At 40.2% G+C, this 23585-nt stretch overlaps 1 protein-coding gene across 2 annotated transcripts; it reads right to left on the reverse strand.

Moving 5' to 3' along the window:
* Nucleotides 1–2459: 2459 nt before the first annotated feature.
* On the reverse strand, nucleotides 2460–22675 carry unc119a1 (unc-119 lipid binding chaperone a1). 2 transcript variants are annotated; one of them, XM_071541411.1, is made up of 5 exons: nucleotides 22505–22675; nucleotides 4739–4852; nucleotides 4138–4228; nucleotides 2820–2992; nucleotides 2460–2580 (listed from the first exon to the last, which is right to left on the reverse strand). In XM_071541411.1, the coding sequence occupies exons 1-5, from the start codon at nucleotides 22626–22628 to the stop codon at nucleotides 2468–2470; spliced, it is 615 nt and encodes a 204-aa protein (XP_071397512.1). In that variant the 5' UTR covers nucleotides 22629–22675; the 3' UTR covers nucleotides 2460–2467. The 2 variants fall into 2 exon arrangements, with proteins under 2 accessions (XP_071397512.1, XP_071397511.1); XM_071541410.1 differs by having other exon boundaries at nucleotides 4138–4231.
* Nucleotides 22676–23585: the final 910 nt, after the last annotated feature.

A 23585-nucleotide genomic window follows, 5' to 3' on the forward strand; every position in this document is an offset into this window, starting at 1 on the left:
TCCCCTGCTTTAAGCACCTTACTATGAAGTGGCTGCAACTTGAAACCAAGACTAGGCTGGATTATCATGTCATTGTATCTGAACTGCGGGAATTCAACCTATTCATGTTTTGATAAAACCAGCTTTCTTTCTGATCTGTTTTGTGCAATGTGGATATAAATGACAGCCTATCATCTGACCTATACTGTAAATCAGTGGTTTTCAATCCTACCAATGAGTTCATTACATTTACCTTACATCCCAGCTGTAAATCAGTCCCTGATTAGACTGCTAGGGTTTTGGGTCCCGAGAACCAGGATTGAAAACCACCGCTGTAAATAACATATTAAGAGCAGTTATTTGAATGTTAGAACATCTCATTGAATAAATTATGTTCAAATGTTTTTGATATTAACCACAAATCTGTGAGATATTTTCGTGTATTTAATACAAGTCTTAAGAATTGCATCAATATCATCACACTCATTAAGTCATTAACTCCTCAGTCTACTGTGATACTGTGATGGGCTCATCATCTGCAAACTTCTAAACTTGTTTACACTAATTCATGCTTACCTGATGAATGGGAACAAATGGCATGATAGTAGTACAATACCAAATAATAGTGTAGTGAGACTGTTGCCACAGCAGATGGCAGCAGAGATCCTTCATGGCCTGTAGCTTATTCGACATGGGGAATGACAGTTTCCTTAAATAAAAATCACATCTTCCACTTTCCTAGATAATTCTCAGCCTTGATGACCAAACTCGTAGTTGTATTCCACAGTGCTGCTGTTTTCTTGATGAACCCACAGGCAACATGTTCTATATTGAGTAGCCTGACAAATGTGAAGAAAAATTATACAAGTCATCTGCAATCCCCTCTAAAGATAATGGGCATCAATTTAGCACTTTGGGTTATTGAGTTAAGCAATGATTGTTCATGAAACAGCATTGGCCATAATTCTTCCAAACTAATTAATGAGTTTAATTTCTAATGAGATTGAAAAATTCAATGACTACTCTGGCAAAATGATTGCCGGCATAAAGGTAAAGCTGTTAGACAGCTATTGAATGCATTACTGTAGGCACCTTAATACCTTTTTCTGGGAAAAGTCACATTTGAGAAGATATTAAGATTATATCTTTGAATTATTGACAATCAACATCAGGCAACATCATCATTTTGGAATCAATCCTTTCCATCTCGCAAGGAAAATGGAGCAGGGCAGCAAGACACACAGATAAACTGAAAGAGAACACACTGCCAACAGTATATATTTTAACCTGATTTTTATTCATTTTGTTTCAAGTGGACAGGCAGTCTATGGTATTCTCTTTGTACTGATTCCAATTCTTGATGTGTTTCTTTCTTTCTGTTCTCTCTGCTCAACTTATTGCAAAATATACTTATATATATGCATATTTTTCTATACTGTTTATTTCCTTTCTTTTCTCAGTGTATTCTCTTATCTCAGATAAAAGACACAAAATTAGTGTCAAGATTTCCAAAAAAATCACATAATTTATTGCAGTGATGGAATTTCAGCTGTCAAAACTTTACACATTATTATTTTTTTTTAGTTTTGTTTTATATTTACCACATTTATTATAAATAAAGTATACATAGTATGTCTTCAGTACTACAGAATATGTACTGGATATCAAAATTGGTATCTGGTTTTGACTTGTGGCTATGGACTTTGACTGATAATTCAAAATGGCTATTTAAAAAATACTCCTGACACAATACTATGAGTATGAGGACATAAACAAACAACACATTCACATTAATAAAGTACATATCTCTGTTAATCTAATGTCATTCAACTGACTGTAAATCTACTGGAATGTTGATAGACCATGATCATGGGAACGTGGCATACCCATGAGCGCCGAGTCATTCAGATTTAAGGACTACTAGAAACTCAATGAGGAACATTCGACTTTCTTTGAGAGTAAAAAATATAATGAGACTCCTAGTAGAGCTATATATATGTGTATATATATATATGTACTGTAGGTCTGAATGGACTGAATGGATTCTTGTCTGACTTTTTCAGAGTAGTGTCTTCTCCATTTCTCTCTTGGTCCCATGGCTGGTTTCTGCCTGTCTGCTTGTCTTTCCTTGGAGATGCAGTAAAGACACGACAGTAAAGACTTGCTGTCTGATCTCTCCCTCACCACGCTCCCTGTCTTCATGTTTACGGCCACTGGAATACATGAAACTGTTGTAACTCAATCTGTCTTACTGATGATCAAGTGGAACCCACATAGAGGGCAAGATAGTCTGAAATCATTGGTATGTATAGGGTCAGGCAAAGGGAGAAATCTGGCTGAACAGTTGAATACCGATGAAAATATAGCCAACAAAAGTGGCAGTGGTCTGTCCATCAATGCGTCTGCTTCTGGTCTCTTAGGGGGTTGAAGTGGGAACTGGAAATGTCTACAACAGAGGGAGTGGTAGGGGTAAAGGATGTGTGTCTCCCTATGGTCCGCCACTGTAGGAGTAGTCTGCCTTGTTGTGCATCACCAACTTGTTGTCCACGAAGTAGAAGCTGTCGGACTGCGTCTCATAGGGGTTCAGGATCATCTCACGCACTGAGGGAGAAGAAACACACAACATTCAGGGTTCTGTGACATCACATCCTATTGGGTCTAATACCCTACCCCGGTGTGGGCCTATATGTCTCTTGTGGTTATATGTGTCTGTCATATGTGCGTGTGTGTTTGCACATTTACATATGCAAGTATGTTTGTGTACTTGTGTGTGCGTGTGTCTGTGGGGGGTTGTGAGTGTGTATGTCCACATGCATGTGTGTGACTGCAGGAATACTCACTGATTTCCTCGGAGAGCGCAGGGAACTCGTAGATGTGCTCACATGTGTTCTTGCTGCTGGGCATGCAGAAGCCAAACTCAAAATCAAAGCTCTTGAGCAGCTGCTCGCGGAAGTAGTGCCTCTCAATCATGCGGAAGTTGTTGATGGGTGTGTCTCCCACTGTAAACTCCACTCTGTGGAGGAAAGAGATTACCAACCTGGAATTAACTGAAAATACAAACATTTAGGGCCTGGTTTTCGAGAGTCAAGGCACAGGCAGTCACTTTGGTGTGACCAACAGATTTTTGGTAATTTTGCGACCAGGAGCAGGCACAGCAGCACAGTCTTAAAAGCGGTTTGATTAGGAGGAATAAAATATCAGTAGGTGTGGTAGGAGCTGGTGTCAATCATAGCCAATCAAATCATCTTCTCTTATTGGACAGTTTAGTAATGAATGAGTGAGGAGATTCCAGACCGGCTTCCCCTAAACAGGAAAGCACAACATCCATGAAAGGGGTTTATATGATTTTGTCTGAGAAGGCGGAGGTGCAAGCATTTTTTGAATACCAAAATTGCACTGCACCACCCTATTTGTATTGACACTCCCTCTCTAGTGCACTCCCTGCCCATTTTGGCGCAAGTGATGTCATGAACCACAAAATTACCAAACAACAATGAACATAGCTGTACACACATCCTGTCTCAGGTGCTATGTTGAGTAAAATCCAATTTGATAGCAAACATGAGACCCAAATGCATTCCACAAACCACAGTATATTAAATAAAACATGAGCATGTTTCATAAAGCCTGGGGGAGTAGATGTGTCAGATTTTGGGCTGGAACAAAACTACACACACTCAGTGTGTAGTGATGATCACTACTCAATAGCATTGACAGTTGTGTGGTGCCTGACTTATTCATGGGCATGAGCTGGTTTGCTATATATGTTCACACTTACCATCCTCAGCCCATCATCCCACACTAATGCACACATACACACTCACTCTCTACGGAATAGCCCTCACACCTCCTACACATCTGTCACGTATGTAAGAGCAGCAGGACTGAATGGCCACCATGTTTCTCTCTCTGTCTCTCTCTCTCTTTCTCTCTCCCCCCCTCTCTCTCTCTCTCTTTCTCTCTCTTTCCCCTAATCTCCATGTCTCTGTCACACTCTATCATCATCCATCATCATCATCTATCCATTTATCTGTCTTTCTGTACATGAAGAGTAAACTGTGTCCTGCCCACTGGCTATGCCACTATACACGCCCACACAAACATGCACATTTTAATACCATCTGTATCCCTCCTGCTGGCATTTTGGTGTTGACTTACGTGGCTCCAACCTGCCGCAGTTGCAGGAAGGCTGGGGTGAACTGGTATCGGACAAAACGGCCAGCATTGGGGTCACAATCCTTTCTGCCACCTGCTTCACAGAAGAAAAAAAAAAGGCTTCTTCTTAGACAAGCTTTTGAGTTCAATAACCTCCTCCATTCATCAGTTGACAATTAAATGATAGCCCAGTGTTTTGAGTCTATTATTTCAGTGTGAGAGAAATGCTTTTGTGTTGGAACTTCAGCTATTTGAAAAACAGCATGTTGGCATTTCTGCAATGGGTACCACTATAGCTGCAAGCTGGCTTGATAGCTCACTGGATGTACAATTTTTTCCTCATAATGTCATGATGACAAGCGCCTGACAAGACAAATAACATACAATAAAATTCAAAATGTCAAGCACCCTTTCAAAGAACACTACGGAGAGTGAGATAAAAAGATGAGTGGCTCACATATAACAAAACTGAGAAATTCCTATTAAAGAGCATGAACCATTGTTGAAGCCTTTAACTCTGAGTAAATAATATATTCCAAAAGTTGTAGATCTATCAAATAAATCTATAATCTCATGCCCTCTAGTTCGCGGCTGTGGAGCTGACCTGGCGCTGGAGGTTTAGTGATCTCAAACAGGACTGTCCCCGTCTCCATGTCACGGATCTTAAACCTGGTGAAGTCGATCATGTGGATATTTTCTTCTGGAGAACACAGGTAATCTGGAACACACACAGAGAAAAGACCTTTTAGTCTGTGTTGTAGTAATATAGAGCCAACGCATGCATTTCTTGTTTTCATAATACCACTGTGTATAAAGCAATGTTTTCGGGTCAGGCAGCAAGCTGTCAATCTATGAAAAATTTGTTGCTAACTCTGTGCCAAGACTCAGTAATATGTGTTGTTATGGGCTTCTCTTAGTCAATTTTGTTTATGTTTATTTGAGCATACTGGTCAGCTCTCTTCTAAAAACATTCTCCTTAGTGGGTTTTTTTCCAGACACACCAGTGTAACCGCACAGTGAGGCCAAGGAAGCTATTTTTACACATGAAATCCTTCTCTGTGCCAAGCTGACATCGACAATAACCACACACTCTCTGGGCACCTCGGCCACTTGCTCCATCTCACACTTTGTTAACTGTCAGGCTCATTCAAGAGGAGGGATACTCAAAGAGAAGTGCACTACTCCAGTCTCCTGAGCCAAGTCATTTTCCAAACCCAGTATGCACATACTTGAAGACACATCAAAATACCGTCATCTCAATCTATGCATGCGTTATCACTAGGTGTGATTCTGTCAAGTTTCTCTCTCCATTATACCTAGTGTCCAAAGAACAAGAAGCCTGAAACTTTTTACATTACAGGTTTTATTTTCGTAATATGCTTTTGTTTGTGTGAACAATACTGTTAGCCAATCAGGTCAGAGAGATCGAGCAAACACAAGCCCATTGGAAGACAGCATCCCAAGTCCCCTAAGCAGGGTAACAGGGTTGGCTGTGTAGGCACAGTGTGTGTGTGTGTGTGTGTGTGTGTGTGTGTGTGTTTGTTTGGTTGTATATGTGCATGTGTGCATGCATGAGTGCGTGTGTGTGAGACAGTCCCCTCCCCATGGGGCAGGATTACACCTAAGAGGCTTATATTGTTTTACCATCACGTGGACTGACTGGGACACACACAAACACACACACACACACACATACAGACACAGACACACACACCTACTATCTGATTAGGGCTATGGTAAGGGCAGGTATTATGGGCAGGTTAGTCAGGGTCTTTCCCACTGGGGCCTACATGCAACACAATTACAAAGACAATAGGTAGCAACGGCAGAGGTGAAAAGTTACATTTGTTTCTAAGATAAACACACACACATTCAGGCATGCATATACAGTATGTGCACATGTGCACACACACAAACGCACACACTAACACAGTCTCTACCTTCCTGAGGGTTACCAAGCAGATGGGCCACACAGGCTTTAGCCAATTGCGTGGAGATATTTATAGACTTCCGACCGGATTGATTCTGATTTTCATTTTTTCATGAAGTAATAGCCACGCATCTTATATTACCAGACAGAGAATGATGACTTGTCTGAAGATTTCTCTTGAGTTCCCTTGCAAAACAAGACATCAGAGCTCCTTGAGTGGTTCGCTATGGTTCCAGGTATGACAAATCGTATCCACATGCAAACATATACCAATAAATTCCATGATGTCGTCTTTGTCGATTTAATTTCATTTTTTACAACTAAATGAAGCCAAATCAGAAAATGTTATCGGCTAAAATAAAGCCAGCTGTCAGAAAGACCTTACCTTTGATATTCAGGTTAAGAGAGTAGTGCAGTCCTGATTTCTTAAATTATGTAATGGTATGTTATGTCACCCCTTGTCTTATCCAAGGTCCGTACCAAACCCCCTCTCTAATGACTGTCTTTTTGCTGCTGTCCTCTCCTTTGCTTGTGTAACCTTGTTTGTCATGCTTGTTAAGTATTTTGTAAACTTTGTTTTAGAAAAGTTCTCATTATTACAACTAAAACAATTCTATACTGTTATTTTGTATAATTATTTCTAATACCTTCCTTAATTGCCCAACTTCATTGTCGCTCACATACAGATGCATCTCAACTTATACTTTAACCTCAGCTGCAACCCCAACATTGTACTATTTGACCTGATTGGAATGATTCAGCAGTCCCATTGAACAACCACATGTCTTGACTAATTACTTGTGTAGTTGCCGTGGAAACAAATGTCAAGAACTAATAATGACTCAGACTCATCAGTGGTAACTGTAGAATGGCAATTAGCTGTCTAAATACTGGAGCAGAGAAAAAAGGCTGTTTGTGTGTGTTCATTTCAGCACTGTGTGTATATGTGACAGTGCGTGTGCATGTGTGTGCATAGTATGTGAATAAAATATATGCATGCCATACATGTGATTGAATTTGTGTTTATGTGCTTTTGTGTGTGTACACCTGCATCTTTCTCTACTGTATGTGCATGGCAGAATTATTGGGTGTGAACTGGGCTTGTCTTTGGTTGAGTTTCCCCAGATGAATTCAAGTTAACGTAGATGTGAGTAGAGTTGCTCTGTGGCAAACAAGCTACACCACGTGCTCACTAGAACGCCTGTCAACAGATTTCCATGTAAGCTGCTCTGGCTCACAAGCAGCAACTCTCTTGATATTGCCTTCCAAACTAAGAGGGTTAGAGAGCTGCTGTTTGATGCAGTGCCCTCTAGTGCCAGTTCATTTGATGTGTAGGGGCTTATCTGCTCTGAGAATATTACTGTAAGCCTAAGTCTGGGACTGACTACACAGTGTTTCTTATTAAGCATCAGCAAAACTAAACTGCCACACTTCAGTCATGGCAGCACAGTGGGAAGAAATGTGTACTTGTGTTAATGGCTTTGCTAAATGTGGTTGTAGGGGCAAATAATTATGGTTCTAGCCAGTTAGTTTGGCATGACTCAAATAAGAGTTGTTAAATTACAGTTAATCAACTGGATCAAATACTGTACAGTATAACTGACTATTTAGTTCAATTGGTAGAACATGGCACTAAAGCTATTCTGTTTACCACTAGGGACACCCACACTAAAAATCTATGCACTCACAGTACAGTGCTTTGCATAAAAGATGTTGACCAAATTATTTATGTTACCAAGCAATACTTTTTTACTTGTTTAGAATGACAGTAAATGAGTGACTACTTGGTCTTAGGCCAGATAATTATACATACAAACAGACTCTATAGCTGTCGCACAGTCTAGGTCTTTTGCTTTACATAACCAAACAACATGGATTTCAGAAAGAAAAATGCATGTATTTCAGAATGGGCCACGGAGCATTACAACTGTGTTATAAACTGGTCATGAACAGGTAGGCTATATATTAAGAATGCTTCTGTAAAACAACACACAAAACAAGAGCAGCTTTCACACTCAAAAACCTGGGCTTAATCCAAAAAACTGGCTGTAATTTCAGCCTGAAGTGGAGTGAAGAAGTATAGAAAGCACCCATCTTTCCCCAGCAGTCTGCGGCCTAGCCAAGACTCCATCTGCTCTTTCAGAGCCTCTGCAACCACATTGGGACCTGTAGCCATTGTTCCATACTTCCTCTAGTGTGTCGCTGTTGCTGTCTACCTTCCTACAACGTCCAATAAGAACGGAGCTCACTGAATAGTGACACACTGGCTGAGACCAGACAGACTGTCCTGTTGACCACTGCCGAAGGAGCATTTCTAAAGTGTAAAATAGACGTCATCATTTGAATCAGACATTTCTCAAATGATACTAAGATGACACTTATGTCCAAAATAGGTTAGAATAATGCTAATGCTCTGCATGCTCACACAGGCACGCACGCACACACACACACACACACACATACACACACACACACACGTTGTCAATGAGCTTGCTTTCTTCGTGGGCAGATGACCGATAGATGTATTCTGTGAATCAGAGCTGGCCATTTATCAAGTGTGCTGAAAAAGACAGATGGAGCGTTTCATCTGAAAACGCAACCAGTGGAGTCAACTTCACCCTGTTCAGTGCAAGAATTCACATTGATACACATAATCATATTACACCTACAGTCAAATCCAGACCAGCTCCAAAATGCTCTTCTTTTTAGGCTCCACAATCTCTGCACATGGAGCAAAGTGTAGCCTGCTTGCAGATGATTGGTCAATTGTACCACATGTCAGAGATTGTACAAAGGGTAACAGAAATCACACTCTGCATGTTCCAGGTGAGTACTGCCGAGTGGCAAAAAATGAGTGTGGGCTGTAAGAGAAAAGGAACATGATACAAATATGATGTGATGAGAGACAGAAAAAAAGTGAAAGAAAAAGAAAAGGAAAGAGAGAGAGGGAGAGAGAGAGAGAGAGAGAGAGAGAGAGAGAGAGAGAGAGAGAGAGAGAGAGAGAGAGAGAGAGAATGAGAATGGTGAATTTCTTGGAAAATAAATCTTAAAAAGATCTTGAATATCTGATGCATGAAGCTTCTTTTAAAAACTGTCCCAATGGAGTCTGTGAGTAGAACAATCTTTTTCATTGCCAACCAGGGCCCAGTCATAATAATAACAAATACTCAGTTATTACATGTTTCTTATTTTGGGCAAAACCATCTTAAAAAGCACTGTTGATTTAAACTGATTTAAGTTTATGTTGACATACATTTTCAGATGTAGCTGGGAAAATATTCACCCAACTGATCATTGTTGCTTTGCACATGGTCCGGATTATCTGTGAGTATATTTAAATAATACGGTTAATATAGTGCTTTTCAGGAACTGATAATGACTTAATCATGAGCTTCTAACTGCATGTAGCCTTCAGCCTCCTGGCCAAATGTCACATTAAACTAAAATATTCATAGTTTTTTAATTGTTGCCATAGGCCTCAAGCTCATCAATGCTTGTTTTTAAGGATCTTCCAAGAGGGAACTATTTTGCTTAACTATGAGCTTACTGAATTGAATTTTACCTTGTGGATAATTGCATTAAGCTACAATTTATGTAACATATTTACCAGCAAGACCAGAAAAGCGCTGCAAGAATGGTCCTTTCAACGACACTTTCATTTAAACATCATTAGACATGCTTATGGTGAACAAAGTGCTATTTTGTTCATTTCAAAGCAGTGAGAAGAACATTTACCAGTATTCACAAGGCTAGCTAATCTGGCTAAATTGAGCTCAGAGATGAGTGTTTGAGGAACAACATTTGCCCAACAAAATGTCATTGTGAGGAGTGTTTGGGCAGAGAGGGAGCGGAGCGTGTTTTGAAGGCCATCATTTGATGCTGTGATCATACTTCAAAGATGGGAGAGATACTTGAACTCCCATAAAACTCCCCTATAACCTCAGGATGGGCAGACTGCAGCGGAGACCACTGACCTACTGGTGGAATAGCTGTGCTGTGATACTGCAGAGAAAGGTAGCGAAACTGGCCTACTGTGCACAATACTTCTTGATCTCTATACTTCTGCATTACAAGGAAAATGCCTGAACAGTTGTCATATTTTAGATGAGGTAGGGTGAAGGCAATATAATCATGTGATCAGGCAAACTTAGCCATTGTCTTCAGCCGCTTTTTTCTGCATGCAAACGTAATTACTGCTGCATTTTTGCTCTCTCCCCAAGATAAATTGTCTAATTCTCATTTTTTGATTTTCAAAGAGTGAGAGAGTGAAACAGAGAAAGAGACAGAACAAGTGAGCTTCAGCATGACGGATGCCGAAGGGTTGTTGTTCTGTTTCTTTCTCTCTCAGACACACACACACACACAGGTACACAGACACTCACACACACGCATGCAAATGAACGCAAACATATAAAGTGCTCCACTTCACTTCCTTCAACACTGTCACCTAGCAACGCTCCTTCTAATAGTGTGCCAGCTCGATTAGCCTGTCTTTTTCCTTCCCCTCATCCACCTGGCTGCTTTGCAAAAACAAGGTGCAGCAGCAAATCAAAGGAGAGAGTGTCTCGGGTTAGGCATCAGTGGTATGCTAATGAAACGTTCCATGACTGGGATCTGATGAAGGGATACATGAGGCCCATAGGCCTTCTTCTGCCTGACTTAACAAGGTGATTTCACACTTCTGAGGCACCAGAGGAATCGGAATCTGCAATAGATTTGATTTAATGCAGGATATTATAGGGATGGCTGTTGCTTGCTGCTTGGAGGAAGGATGTGTGACGCTGCATTTATTCTCTTCACAACTTACTGTGATGTTTATGTTATCAATTTCAAATACCATGTTGAACATTACAAGAGATTCTGTTGTGGTTGCTAATCATTGCTCTCATCCATGCTACAACGCATTTATCATACAGACCTAAAGACCAACAGAAGATTCTTATGACCATAATGGTGACTAGATGGCAATACAAATTCAATGCAGTCTTGAAAAGATCCCTTGGCAGCCACTGCAAGGAAGTAAAATTACCACCAAGTCTTAAATTATGCTGTGTTCCTATAGAGAGGGCCTGTCTGACTCAAGATGGTCTCCAGTGGCATTCATAAAGAGCAAGCAGGCTGCCATTTATAGCTCCTTAATCCCCAAGATTAGCCTGGAGTTAGTGACTTTTCAGCCACAGAGCTTGGCTTCACATGCCTTTTTCTTTTGATTTGACTCTCTGTGGTTTCCAATCAATGCTGAAACTATGTGTTGAATCAATCCAAGAACAAGGATGTAGACATGTTTACTCGTCTTCAGATAATAAAAAATCCATAGCCAAAGGGGGATAGTGACATTAGCATTACACCTCAATATACACATCTTACAGTACACCTGTGAATAAGGGATAGGCTGTTTCATGTCTCTTGGTTAACGACACCTGTAGGCAACTGGCAAACAGGGAGGTTCATGGAGAGGTTGCATGTTGAGCAGCTGAATGCAGATGAGATTCCTTCGTCTTATCTTTCTCAGGCCTGCACAAACGGAGTGAAAAAAAATGTGTTCTTCAGCGAGAGGGATGGGAAGGGGTGTCGCTTTTTGAGGATACACAGTTGGATCTATGCTCCCTAGGCTAGAATGATAGTGGACCATGAAGCATAAAGACAAAAAAAAAACCCTCTTTGCGCTCTTCATACTTTTATTCTTCATGGGGTGAATTTGCTAATAGTTCTACAAGATTTTAAATTGGGAAATCATATGTTTGTCTAATCACTATAAAAATTTTGGTAGTACAAGAACAGAATGACCCTTTCTCCACAAGCGATGAAGAGATGGGCTCAAATACATGTAAATGGTAGAGGTGAAGTGGCCACAATGGGTTTTATTTCACAGCTACAAGTTAGAAAAACGTAGTGTGCAGCATACCATGAAATGGTTTCAAACAGCCCCATAAGGAGTGGTTAAAGCTCTTCAGATGAACCACTTTGTTCAGGAGTATGAATCGACCTTTAAATGTTCTAACCTCCCTCCCCCCAGACACACACACCCTGACCAATCTTCCTGGCTTAAGCCCTGGACAGATAGGAAGCGTCAGTGGACGCGTGTCTTTTGATGCACAGCCACTAGCGCACAGTGCATGCGGGAGATTTGAAACGTCACACAACACAAAACGACAAATAGAAGATCAGCTGGTCACTCCTGCAGTTCATAGATGCCAGAAAACACTGTTTTAATTCTGAAACAAAGAATTAAACATTTAGAAAATCTAACACTGATTGTTACAAAAAGAGTTTTTTTTTTAGCTATCTAAATAGCTTTAAAATGTATGTAAAATTGTAGCATTTTACATCAGGATAATTCTAAAAACATACATCTAGGTCATTCACTCAGCACTGCATCTACAATAGACTGATTGTTTGGGAATGAAACCCTACATGTAAGGATTAAATGCAAGAACCAAATGTGAATGTAAGATCCAAGCTATTACTGCCTGTCCAAGTGACCACCAACTTGCAGCCATCTGTGCAACAGGCTAGCAGAAGTGATTACAGCCTTTCAACAGCTCTCATTTCTCCTTCTGTACTCATAGCCAGGATTCCAAAAGAAAGTAAAGACAGTGCAAAGAGCAAAAAGCTAATCATTCCATTTGTATTCATCCTCATGTCTACTTTAATCTATTCTGGAAATTTCACTCAGGAGTACATAAATCCACGGTGAGAAGTCTAAAGGGTATTTAATTTTCTATAGGCCGGAATATAAATGAAATTGATCCCTGAGGGTAAAATAAAATATATCTATTGCCATTTCCTAGATTAAGTAATTCTGATCTTAACTAGTCTTATATTATCACTTCCTCATTGGAATATGTACATATGCACCAAGGTCCCTTTAATCCCTCATGAGGAAGAAACTACCTCACATAAACGTGTTCCCTTATTCCTGATATTGTGATAGTACTGTATCATGAATACTGCATCTCACATCACATTCTGTGCTGAGCATCACACCTATATTGACAAAATCCATGCACTTAGGCAGTCAGTATAATAATATACTACTTTGTAAGTGGTTCTCCCAGTGCCTTATAGGTCAGTTCATGTCCAATTAAATTAGCTGGTGGCTTAGTGATTTCTCTGAGTCATCAAAGAAAAACTGATTACGCATGTGGAGAGGTATGTGAGGAACATGCTGAACTGTATTCCAGAAAAAGATGGAATTAAACTAATTAAAAATAATATATAACAAGATGTTGAGCTGACTGAATATTACTACCAAGCCCTTTATATGTGTACATATGTGTACTGTATATAGTACATGAAATATATGGACTTAAACCTGTATGAAATACTGTAGATATATGTATGTACACCTGTAAGACAAAAAATGTGTCTGCATTCCTAGTACATTTCAAACATGTAGGTATATGCATTTCATCACACACCATTTCTCTCAGTTTTTCCCTCTAGCAATGAGTGATCCTAAGGCATCCATCTCTGCAGCAAAACAGGAAAAATCGAGAATGAAGTTAGCTGCATCCTGTTCAGGATCATCCCTGATTAATCTGATTTAGAACTTTGTGCAAATCCGTCCCATCAGGAGAAGGTGGGGCCACCACAGTCTGAGCCAAAACAGCACAGTCATAGATGTATAGGATATGGCCAAAAACATGAACAGAAAAAGTTTTAACATAAAAACTTTTGTGGTGCTCGTTCAGGCATGGTGTTTGTTCCTAGAGGGCGAGGCAAATGCTAATCGCTTCTAATATTGTATATTTCTGAGAAATTGTCTGGACCTTCCATCTTCATGTGGAAAACATTGTTTCAAACTGTTTAAAATGCCAAAAATCCACCCAGAAATGTTCAGCTGTGACCATAATTATCTGGTTATGGAGAAGGCCATGGCATCTGGCTAACATCATTATCATGTTCAAGCCGCTGGGCGCCCACTTGTGCCATGTGAACAGAGGTATTATCATCCAGGATCTGGCACGTAGCAGCAGAGAGCCATGGGAGCCTCTGACTGTGGAGGACTTTATGTTGATGCTTCCTGTATTTTGGCCTGTGTGTAGGATTTTAAATGAGAAAAGGCTGATGTTTCAGAGGTATAACCAACATGGCCACAGGCAGAGCGTTTGAGTACCACATATCTGACAGCTCTCCTGTAGCAGTGATAGCCAACACTGAGGCCTTCAGGCTTCAACTCTTACCAGTACTGAGAGGCTTGTGGGCTATTTTGCATATTGCTCTGTGCTGATATGATTTAGTGCCAAAGCCAGAAAGAATGGACGTCGCTAAAACAAATATGGTTAGATAGACTGCTCACTTTCTTTCTGCAGGGATCTTTCTGTCTCAACTCTCCCATTTCGTTACGTCATTTGAATTGAAAGCCAAACACACACAGCGTGTGTGCTAATGTAACGCATCTGGAGCCTAAAGGCTTGGCTAGCTGCATGTTAGGATGACTAGCTGACATTTCCCTGGACTCCGTCTCCAACCAAATAACTACCATCACATTCCTAAACAAAAGATCTGTTTTTTTACTATTGTTTTATTGATTGTAAAGCTATTGTTTGTAACACACTGGAAATATGTAAATGGGGAATGGGACAAAAACTGTTGAATAAGTAAAGAATATTCCTGTCACCTGTAATATTAATGTAATTCATGTGACAGCCTAATATCTGTAATATATACTCATACTCTGTATGGCATGATTAGAGTTCAGTTCCTTTCTTCCTCTTTACTTGTCACCAATGCACACTCACACGCACACATGGTGAGCACAAATACATAGACAGACAGACAGACAGACTGTAGCAGTGTGTTGTTGCACAGTGCGTCATCCCAGTACTAACAGAGTACACTCAGAGTGTATGCCAATGATCTGAACTAACTTGAACTCCCCAGCTGAGGAGTTAGTGGACTGTTATCACACAGCCATGACGCAGCCTCATTATAGACAGTTTGCTATTATAGACAGTTGACTGTTGAATTACATTTCCTGGTGGGCTATTATATCACAACAACTTTGACAGCCAAAAAATGTTTACTGAAATGCAGAAAATATTGGCCTTAATTTGATGAGCAGCGACTTTTTGGGAGTTGTCTACCTTACCCAATATGTGATGAGAGGATTGGCACCAAAATCATCTCTGTCTCCGGTAGATAGCTCTGTCCAGTACACTTTAGCATACAGTGTGTTAAGTAGTCATAGGGGACTACCATTATCCTAAATGAGAACTTGTAGCAGCTGTAACACTGGATGGTTAATTTTAATGTCACATGTCTAAACCTGCCATGCTTGTTTAGGGTTCTGGTAAAATAGATATAAAATTCAACAAAAAGAACACGCTTTCAATAACACAAGATTTCTCTTCTTGCAACTTTGAGTGTAATTTGTTTTGTTTACACAGCAAGTGAGCAAAGTTGGCCAAACAGCTAAAGTTTTTACGTTGTTAACTTCAATAATGATGAAGACTGGAACTGGACTAGAATTTATGAATCTACAGGCCATAGACTAAAAACCAAAATGTCTATCTTAAAGATTTCTTTTTGGCATTTTATGCTTTAATTGAGAGATATAGTGAGAGAGAGACAAGAAGATATGGGAGAGAGAGTGAGGGGAGGACATGCGGCAAAGGACCACGGGCCGGATTTGAACCCGGGTCGCTACAGGAAGGACTGAGCCTTATGGTACGCGCCCTACTCGGTGAGCCACCAGGGTGCACCCAAAATGTCTATCTTAAACTAAATGGTCTATCATCATACTCTGGACAATGCTAATCACCTATGATTCCTCAACATACTGTATGCTAAACGTTAGCATGTGCACCAGACAGAACAGAGATGATTTTGGTACCAATCCTTTTGTCAGATACTGGGTTAGGTGATCAAGGGGCCAAACTCAAAAAAGTTTGTGTAGTCCTTTAACGGGGCGTTAAGTAATTTATGACTTTTAAACAGAGCATGGCCTGGAAAATGAATATTTGAAAGCCATAGTATGTCCCATTTTGTGCTACAGGACAGTACAATCTTAACGCACCTTTAACTTGGTACGACTAGTTCAACACATAAAATGTAATTAAGGTGACATGGACTGAAGTCTAGCAACAACAGCCTAACCACAAAGACAACTAACCACAGCAAAAGACAGTTCAACAGATTGTGTTGATTGCTGATGGGAATGGAAGATACCATCCCACACCATCCCACACCACTCTGAAAGAGTAACCTTGTGACAGCTGTGCATGGGAGATTTAAAACAGGCCGCACCAATCAATTTTAATTAAAGCTGTATCCATTGTGTTGGCAGACATCACAGAGTGGAAATCCCGCCCGTAGTGGATAAAGCACTGCTGTGTGTCCCAGGCTTATTAAGGCCAGGTAATTGATCACCCATTAGTGTAAAAGGAACCAGGCTGTTCTCAGTAAATCGTCTGAATAAGGTGAAGTCACACAACAATATCCTTTGAGTCTAACTCCAAAATTCAATAAAAATACCGACAGTACAATGAAGGATCTAGCACGGTAGAGTTTCTACATCCCATTCCATGGCAGAGCAGATGCAATAGGATCTAGTGAGGGAACAACAGAGAAGTTGAAGTTACAGGAATACCTTATATAATATGGCTATTGTAACTCACAGGCTTTGAAAAAAAAGGCATTTTTTATTTCACCAGTGAAAGATGGAGGAGAGATGCTGTTTGTCCAAAATAAGTTTTTGGGCTTGATTCTCTGTGAAATTCCATTTATGGATCCAATCAGTCACACATTAAAGGTCCCATATTCTACACTTTCCAGTGTTTTATCTTATGTGTTGAGGTCCATTAAAAGTTGTTTGTGTGGTGTCATGTACCAAAAACACTCTCAATCCATTTTTACATGTTCATTTTCCAGCATCTCTCTGAGCCTTATCAAGAACAGGCTGTTTCTGTTGTTGTGCCTTTAAGGCTCATTAATATTAACGACCCCTCTGTTCTCATTGGCTAACCGTTTCAAGAGTGAAATGTGAGACACCACAGCCCGGCAGTGACAGGTAAAACTCAACGCTCAACCGCTTTGAAAAAAACACTTTGTTAGTCTATTATTTCTTACAAAAATGATAATGAGCGAACCTTTGTGACACCACAAAGTTACAGAAGTCCAAACAGCTCATTTAGAGGCTCGCTTTTCTAATATGGATTGTGTGGATTTAGTTTGCTACAGTGCGTTTTGATACTTTTGTGATGTTTAGATAGCACATCCAACTCCTTTATAATCTTTGATTATATCGATGCACGATATGGGACCTGTAAAAGCAGGAAAGAGTGGAAATAATGAAATATACCGTCAGAGAGCTGCTATAGAACTAAACTAATTATAGAACAAAACTTGAATGGTTGTTATCACAATTTACTTGACAATTACATATTTATATTAAATTCATGGGTTATAGGCTATTTTAAATGTGTTGCAGGCAAATCAGTTTCATTGTCTCAATGGGGATCAACAAGGGGACAAAGTCTTGCACTGAGTTAGCGTGTCAGGCTATTTGACTTTAGTCCACAATGGACTATAATAATATACTACTTTGTCAGAAAATCTCTAATTTTTAGTTCCCCTTTCACATTTCAACACAGGTAGGTAGTGGAGTGAGCCAAAGTCTTAAATAATAGATCTATATTTCTATTTTATATTTGAAGCATTTGGCAGACTCTATTTTCTAGACTGACTTACAATATATGCAACAATGGAATACATTTAAATTCATGTATCACCAGCATTGCGAGCAGCCAAGTAATAATGAGGCTAATGAACAAAACTGACCGGGTGGCAAAATCAATATCATCTTTTAAACCAATTTTAAAAACATTTTTCTACAAACAGGCTTTTTGTTATTAAATATTAAGCGGTAAGATGAGCACAACACTGAGTACGTATTCTCTTGCTGCTTGTTAATATCATCAGTCACTGATTACAAGGGATGACTCATGCATACAGACACTGGAAATATTCTAAATGTACTTTGTGCTCAGCTAATAAGAACTGACACCAAGGAGATGAAAGGATGTGCGATGGGAGATGCGCATGGCAATGAATTCTATTGTTCTGTTTAGAAACATACTAATGTAACCCTCAGATTAATAACATTTCCCCTAACAGACACTGATCTCTGCTGATTAAAGGAAAAATCCGCCCTAAAACACTTTAACACTGTTCCTAGGTCCATTCCTGTTGTTTGTTGGTGTATTTTTCTTATTTCTGCAGATAACTGGCCAAATGTAGATAACATGGCATCATGTTGAGACATTTCCAGTGCAGCTACAATGGATTTTATTAGGATACATTTTTTCAGTTATCTAAATTATCAACGGTAAACGTCAGGTTTTGGTGTCAGTCCTTCAGAATCAAAGAGCCTTCTTTCTAGACTTGCCATTTTTCATCAATGCTCAACCATCGTACAGGGAGAAATCCACTGTAGAAGAGGGAGAGATACCCAATTTTTCCAACAGTAGCCCTGATAGTCCACAATGCCACAAGACATGTTGTGTAAGGGGTAAGATTCTTGCTTTTACTTGATTGAAAACTCGCTTTCTTGCTCTGACTATCGCTATCATTATTACTCTCTCCACCTACACTACAACACTTCATCATAAAGTAACTAACCCATTCCAGGCATTGAACATCACAGACTGATGATACGTATCAATTTAAGAGGATCTGACAGCGGAATTTTCCTTTAACAAAATGTATATCTCCTGTAACCATGAACCACCATATTTCACACTTCAGTTGTCCATGTTATGTAACTGAATGAAAATATGAAACTCCTAGACTGATTTGGCACAGGTCTTATTTCTGTTTACGTTCAATTTTCTGCCTGCATATCATAAATCGTCCATGTATGCAGTAAACTGATAATGTGCCATTTCTCATATCACAAAAACGCTTCTCTACTGCCTAGATTATATTTCTTCTCCTCTCTGCCTGTGTGACAATGAAACACTGGGCCTCCCTTATCAGCACTGAGCCACCGTGTCAGACTCGAGCTGGGCCGCCCCAAAATGGTGGCATTTACCTCCCAAAAGCACAACTGGGAAAGTCATTTACACTGCAGGGTTAGGCATTTTCTGCTTCCCTCTTTTCCAATTGTATTGTTCTTTCTCACAAAGCACACAGCAAATGATAGCATGGATTGTGCGGCACATTAGGTCTATCTCTGTGGTACAGGTCTTTTGTATGGACTGTCATTTGAAATGAAATGAAACAATCCTGGACAATATGTGCTGTCATCATTAAAAAGGAGACAAGAAAGCAGCCAGATTCAAAATCAATTTACTATATAGGCTACTCTAATATCATCCTAGCTATGGATCAAATTCATGTAAAGGTCATTTCTGACAGCTTTAGCCATCCTATGTTTAATGTATATTACATGTATTATATTTATACTATTATGATTAGGAGCTGTGTAAAAGCCCTCGGCCATTAAATAAATGGCTAAAGAACAGGCTGCTGCATGCAGCAAAAGCATCCTCATTGATTATACGACATTTCTAAGCTGAAACTGATATTCTCAATGTAAACACATTTACATTGAGGACTTGCATTGTAGTGTCATTAATTAACTGAAGAGTATCAGGTCATTGCAGAATGCTATGTTTCAACCCCCTTGACATAATCCAGATTACATGTCAGTGGAGAGCCGAGCTTACTGCACCATCATGAGTGATTTATGTATTATCTCACTGACGCAGCCCTAGTATTGCTCTTCCACTGAGGGGTTACCAAATGAAAACGGATGTGACGGTCTGAGGGGATGAGAGCAGTGAGTTGACATTGCCATTTTGGGTTTATGCTTGAGGGGGTTGAGTTTTGCCCTTCTCTGAGGCGCGCTCTCTCTGGACACCTCACTGGCAGTCACTGCCCTTCACATGAATGAGTCCATTGGTAGAACCGTAGCTTAGTACTGGCATGACACCTAACCTAACACGGAGGTCATGCAGAATTCATATCTAACAAAAACAAACATACAGGTATGAGCTGATGTATACATTATTTGATACAGAACTAGGAAAACTTGTTTGTGACCCCATGCCACCCCTTGTCCATGGTTCAATACCATAACTGGTATTGTCTGCCATCTGTCTGGAAAAATAATTTAAAACAAAAGTAGGATAGATAACAGGTGGATGCTGACACCTTTTAATCTAATAAAGCTGGACAATAGACCAAGTGTGTAAGGATGGCAGCCTTCTGGTTTGACTACATTAAAGTAGAAAGTATTTTTTGTGAAAGCATGGATGCTGATTGTGGGGAGTGGAAGTGATTTTCCCTTTACTAATACTACTCTTTACACATAGTTTTGGATGGGCAAACTGCCTACAATGTTATTCAGCCTTCCATTCAATAGTTGAGTTATAATAGTTTGTATAATGTTATCTTTTGGATACTAATATCTGACGTTCTAAGGAAGTGATGCTCTCAGTGTGGTTCTCTGGCTCATGCCAATACAATACAATACAATAATAACTTTGTAGAATGTATTTTACCCCCTCCCCTAATATCTTCATTAAGAAAAAATGCAACTAATAGCAAAGCAAAATGATACATACAGGTTCGACTAGCATGGAACATGAAGAAACTTAAATGACAATCAGTTGTAAAATATGGGAGAAAGGAAGAAAGTACAAAATCAGAGCACACTGAGATAGGAATTTAAATTATGTCATGAACCTTGTATCTTTTACAGGAGGTAAATAGTGCAGTGACCAATCCACCTATGCTTTGGTGACAATTAGGAGCTACAAGACTGGCCAGGGAAATAGGCTATATATAGGGGATATGATCATCAATGATCCTGGTAACATACTAAGAATATTGTAATGTATTGGCAAAATCAGTCATTTGTCTGAATTTAGGCCTATCAATATACTGTACCTGTTGGTATAAAATGTTGACATACTGTATATACTGAGTGAAAGCTTATATTGAATGAAACACATATGCTGGCTGGTTTTAACGGTTTTAACAGTAATTGGCAGATTAAATTCTCACTCTTAATCTCAATAACAACAGGCTGATGAGATAGCTGACCTGGTTGGCGTGAGATTGAGAGTCCAGAAACCACGTTGCACCAACAATCAGAGACAAATGGGACATCTGAACCCTTGGCTTGAAACCCCCTGCTCAGCAGTTTAGAAATCTAATTGTATCTGGAAAAAACCCCCAACTAAACCAGTTATACCAGGAGCTGGAGACAGTGTGACATCACGTGATACATTAACTCCTATCTTACTCATGAGATTTCCATATTTTCCATATGGATTTCCATAATTTGAAACCCAAATAGAGTGACTGACTGTTCTTTTAGTATATAACTTTTTTGTCATCAGAGATAGGATGTTGACACAATATCCACATCCCTGCCTTCTACCTCTGTCAAACAGGTTTGAGGAAGCTGAAAAGATTTTGGCTTGGAGGACCAAATTGACTTCAGACCATCTTTACAACTTTACCAACTTATCAAAAGCAACAATCTTGCTCAATAACACTTCAGCATCTTCTGGTTGAAGGACGGTCTTTCTGTCGCCTGTATACCACACCATCCTGCTTCCATTATCTAACGTGAATATGTAGGCTATTTTATTTGTTCCAATTCACCGCAGTTCTCTGCAGAGCTACAATCAGTGGGGCAGATCATTGGCCACCTGTTACCTCGGAGGCGCAGGTGTGTTGAGGTGAGAATTTAGAAAGAGCCAAATTTTTTTCATGGGCATTGGGCAGGAACACCAGGAAGAACATGTACTCACCCATGAAGACTTCCTGAGGGATACAGTAGCCTACTCTCTCTCTCTCTCTGTACTCTATGCCTACACACTCACACACAGAGGGATGCAAACACCCACAGACATGTGCACACACACGCACACACACATACACACACATGCGTATTAAAGCCTGGCTACTATTTCTGAGCTCAAGAAGCTGATTGTCTTATTGCTTACATGATTATCTGTTAGAGCATAGTGGAACGCAGATGTTTTCATTGGACTGTGTTCTTGCAGTGCAGTGTGGCAGTGGCTCCAGCAATTGTCCCATAACCAGAAGGTCTTAGGTTCGATCCCCAGCAACAGCCACTGTCCTGCCAAAGTGTCCTTGGGCAAGACACTGAACCCGTAACTGCTCACTGACTGTAATTCACTCTCAATTAAATGACAAAAATGCAAAATGCTATTGCACCTTCTACTCATATCCACAGGCAACGTTATGAAGACTCTGTGAGGTCCTCTCATACTCTGTCGCTGTCCATGGTATCTATATCTAATGGCCTAATTACCCAAGTAAAATTACCAGAATAGCTTATGCAGAGGACACAGTATGATACTCTGAACAAGGAAGCAACAACAGATGGGTTGTACTAATCTCCCTTAAATGTGAGGCTTTAACTACTGTGCCCTTTGTGCCAATTAGGTCACTTACTTTCGGTGATCTTCTGTAACCCAAGCACATCCTCGGGCGTTATTACGGTATGTCTGTGCAATTCGTCTTCCGTTGTGACCGGGACCCCCATGTCTGATGAGTTGCAGCCTTGCTTCACTTTCATGTCTAACGAGGGCTGTTTGGGGTGCAACCTGACGGGAGCGGTGGTTGTTGTTGCTCTCAGTGTCGTCGCCGCCGCCGAACGGTCCTATTAGCGGGAGCCGATTTACTTGCGTCGGTGCCGGTATAGTTGCGCGCTGGCTAATAATAATACAGTACAGTACACAGCTTCGGTGCTGCTACAAGAATATCTCATTCTCCGTGCCTCCTCCCCCTCCGGTAAAGATAAAAATCATCCACAAGCTCCCTCCCTTACTCAAGGCTCACCGGCTCTCTCACAAGGTATTTAATCTAAATCCTGTAGCTCTTTAAACCGACCGTTGGTTCGTGTCGTGGCTGACTGTGTGTGTGCGTCGCCGAATACACCAGTGCCTGGCTGGCTGCCTTGTTGGGCTCGTTACTCAGAAAGAGTAATCATTACTCAATATTCGTTACTCACTTCGAATGTACTTTCCTACTTCACTTGTTACTCAGAAATTCGTTAAACAACTGGTTGTATTAACGTACTTATCCGTTACACCCCCTCAAATTGGCTGGCCGTTTGTTCTTGGCTGACTGTGTGTGCATCGTCGGCAGAATTTACCAGTGTCTGTCTGGCAGTGTTGGGCTCGTTATTCAGAAAAAATAATATATTACTCAATGCTCATTACTTACTTTTAAAAAGTATTTTACTAGCTAATTCACTTGTTAGGCTACTCCCTGGGAGACGCAGACATTCGTTACACTACTGGTTGCATTAATGTTAGTTAGCCTACTTCTCCGTTACAACCTCCTCAAGTTGGCGGTTGCATCCTAGCTTAACGTTACCTTCAAACATCAACTGCCTCGCCAGTGATTGATCAGGGTAAACAAATATCGTTCATGTTCAATGTTCTTGTCATCCTTTTGCTCGATAAAATCAAAGTATAGGTCTACACATACATACAGTATGCATTCATACAATATTTCTTCCACACGGAGA

This window comes from Centroberyx affinis, unplaced genomic scaffold (genome assembly GCF_046629955.1).
Source record: "Centroberyx affinis isolate AG114_WGS23_722 - 3 ecotype Tasmania unplaced genomic scaffold, CSIRO-AGI_Caff_v1 ptg003868l_1, whole genome shotgun sequence".
NCBI lineage: Eukaryota > Metazoa > Chordata > Actinopteri > Beryciformes > Berycidae > Centroberyx > Centroberyx affinis.

Excerpts from the sequence above, each read along its gene's own strand:
- unc119a1 (XM_071541410.1), bottom strand. The coding sequence starts at position 22,628 with ATGAAAGTGAAGCAAGGCTGCAACTCATCAGACATGGGGGTCCCGGTC. Across the intron at positions 2,993-4,137 it reads CTGCGGCAGGTTGGAGCCAC|AGTGGAGTTTACAGTGGGAG; the intron begins GTAAGTCAACAC and ends TTTCCTCCACAG. Across the intron at positions 2,581-2,819 it reads TGCGCTCTCCGAGGAAATCA|TGCGTGAGATGATCCTGAAC; the intron begins GTGAGTATTCCT and ends CTTCTCCCTCAG.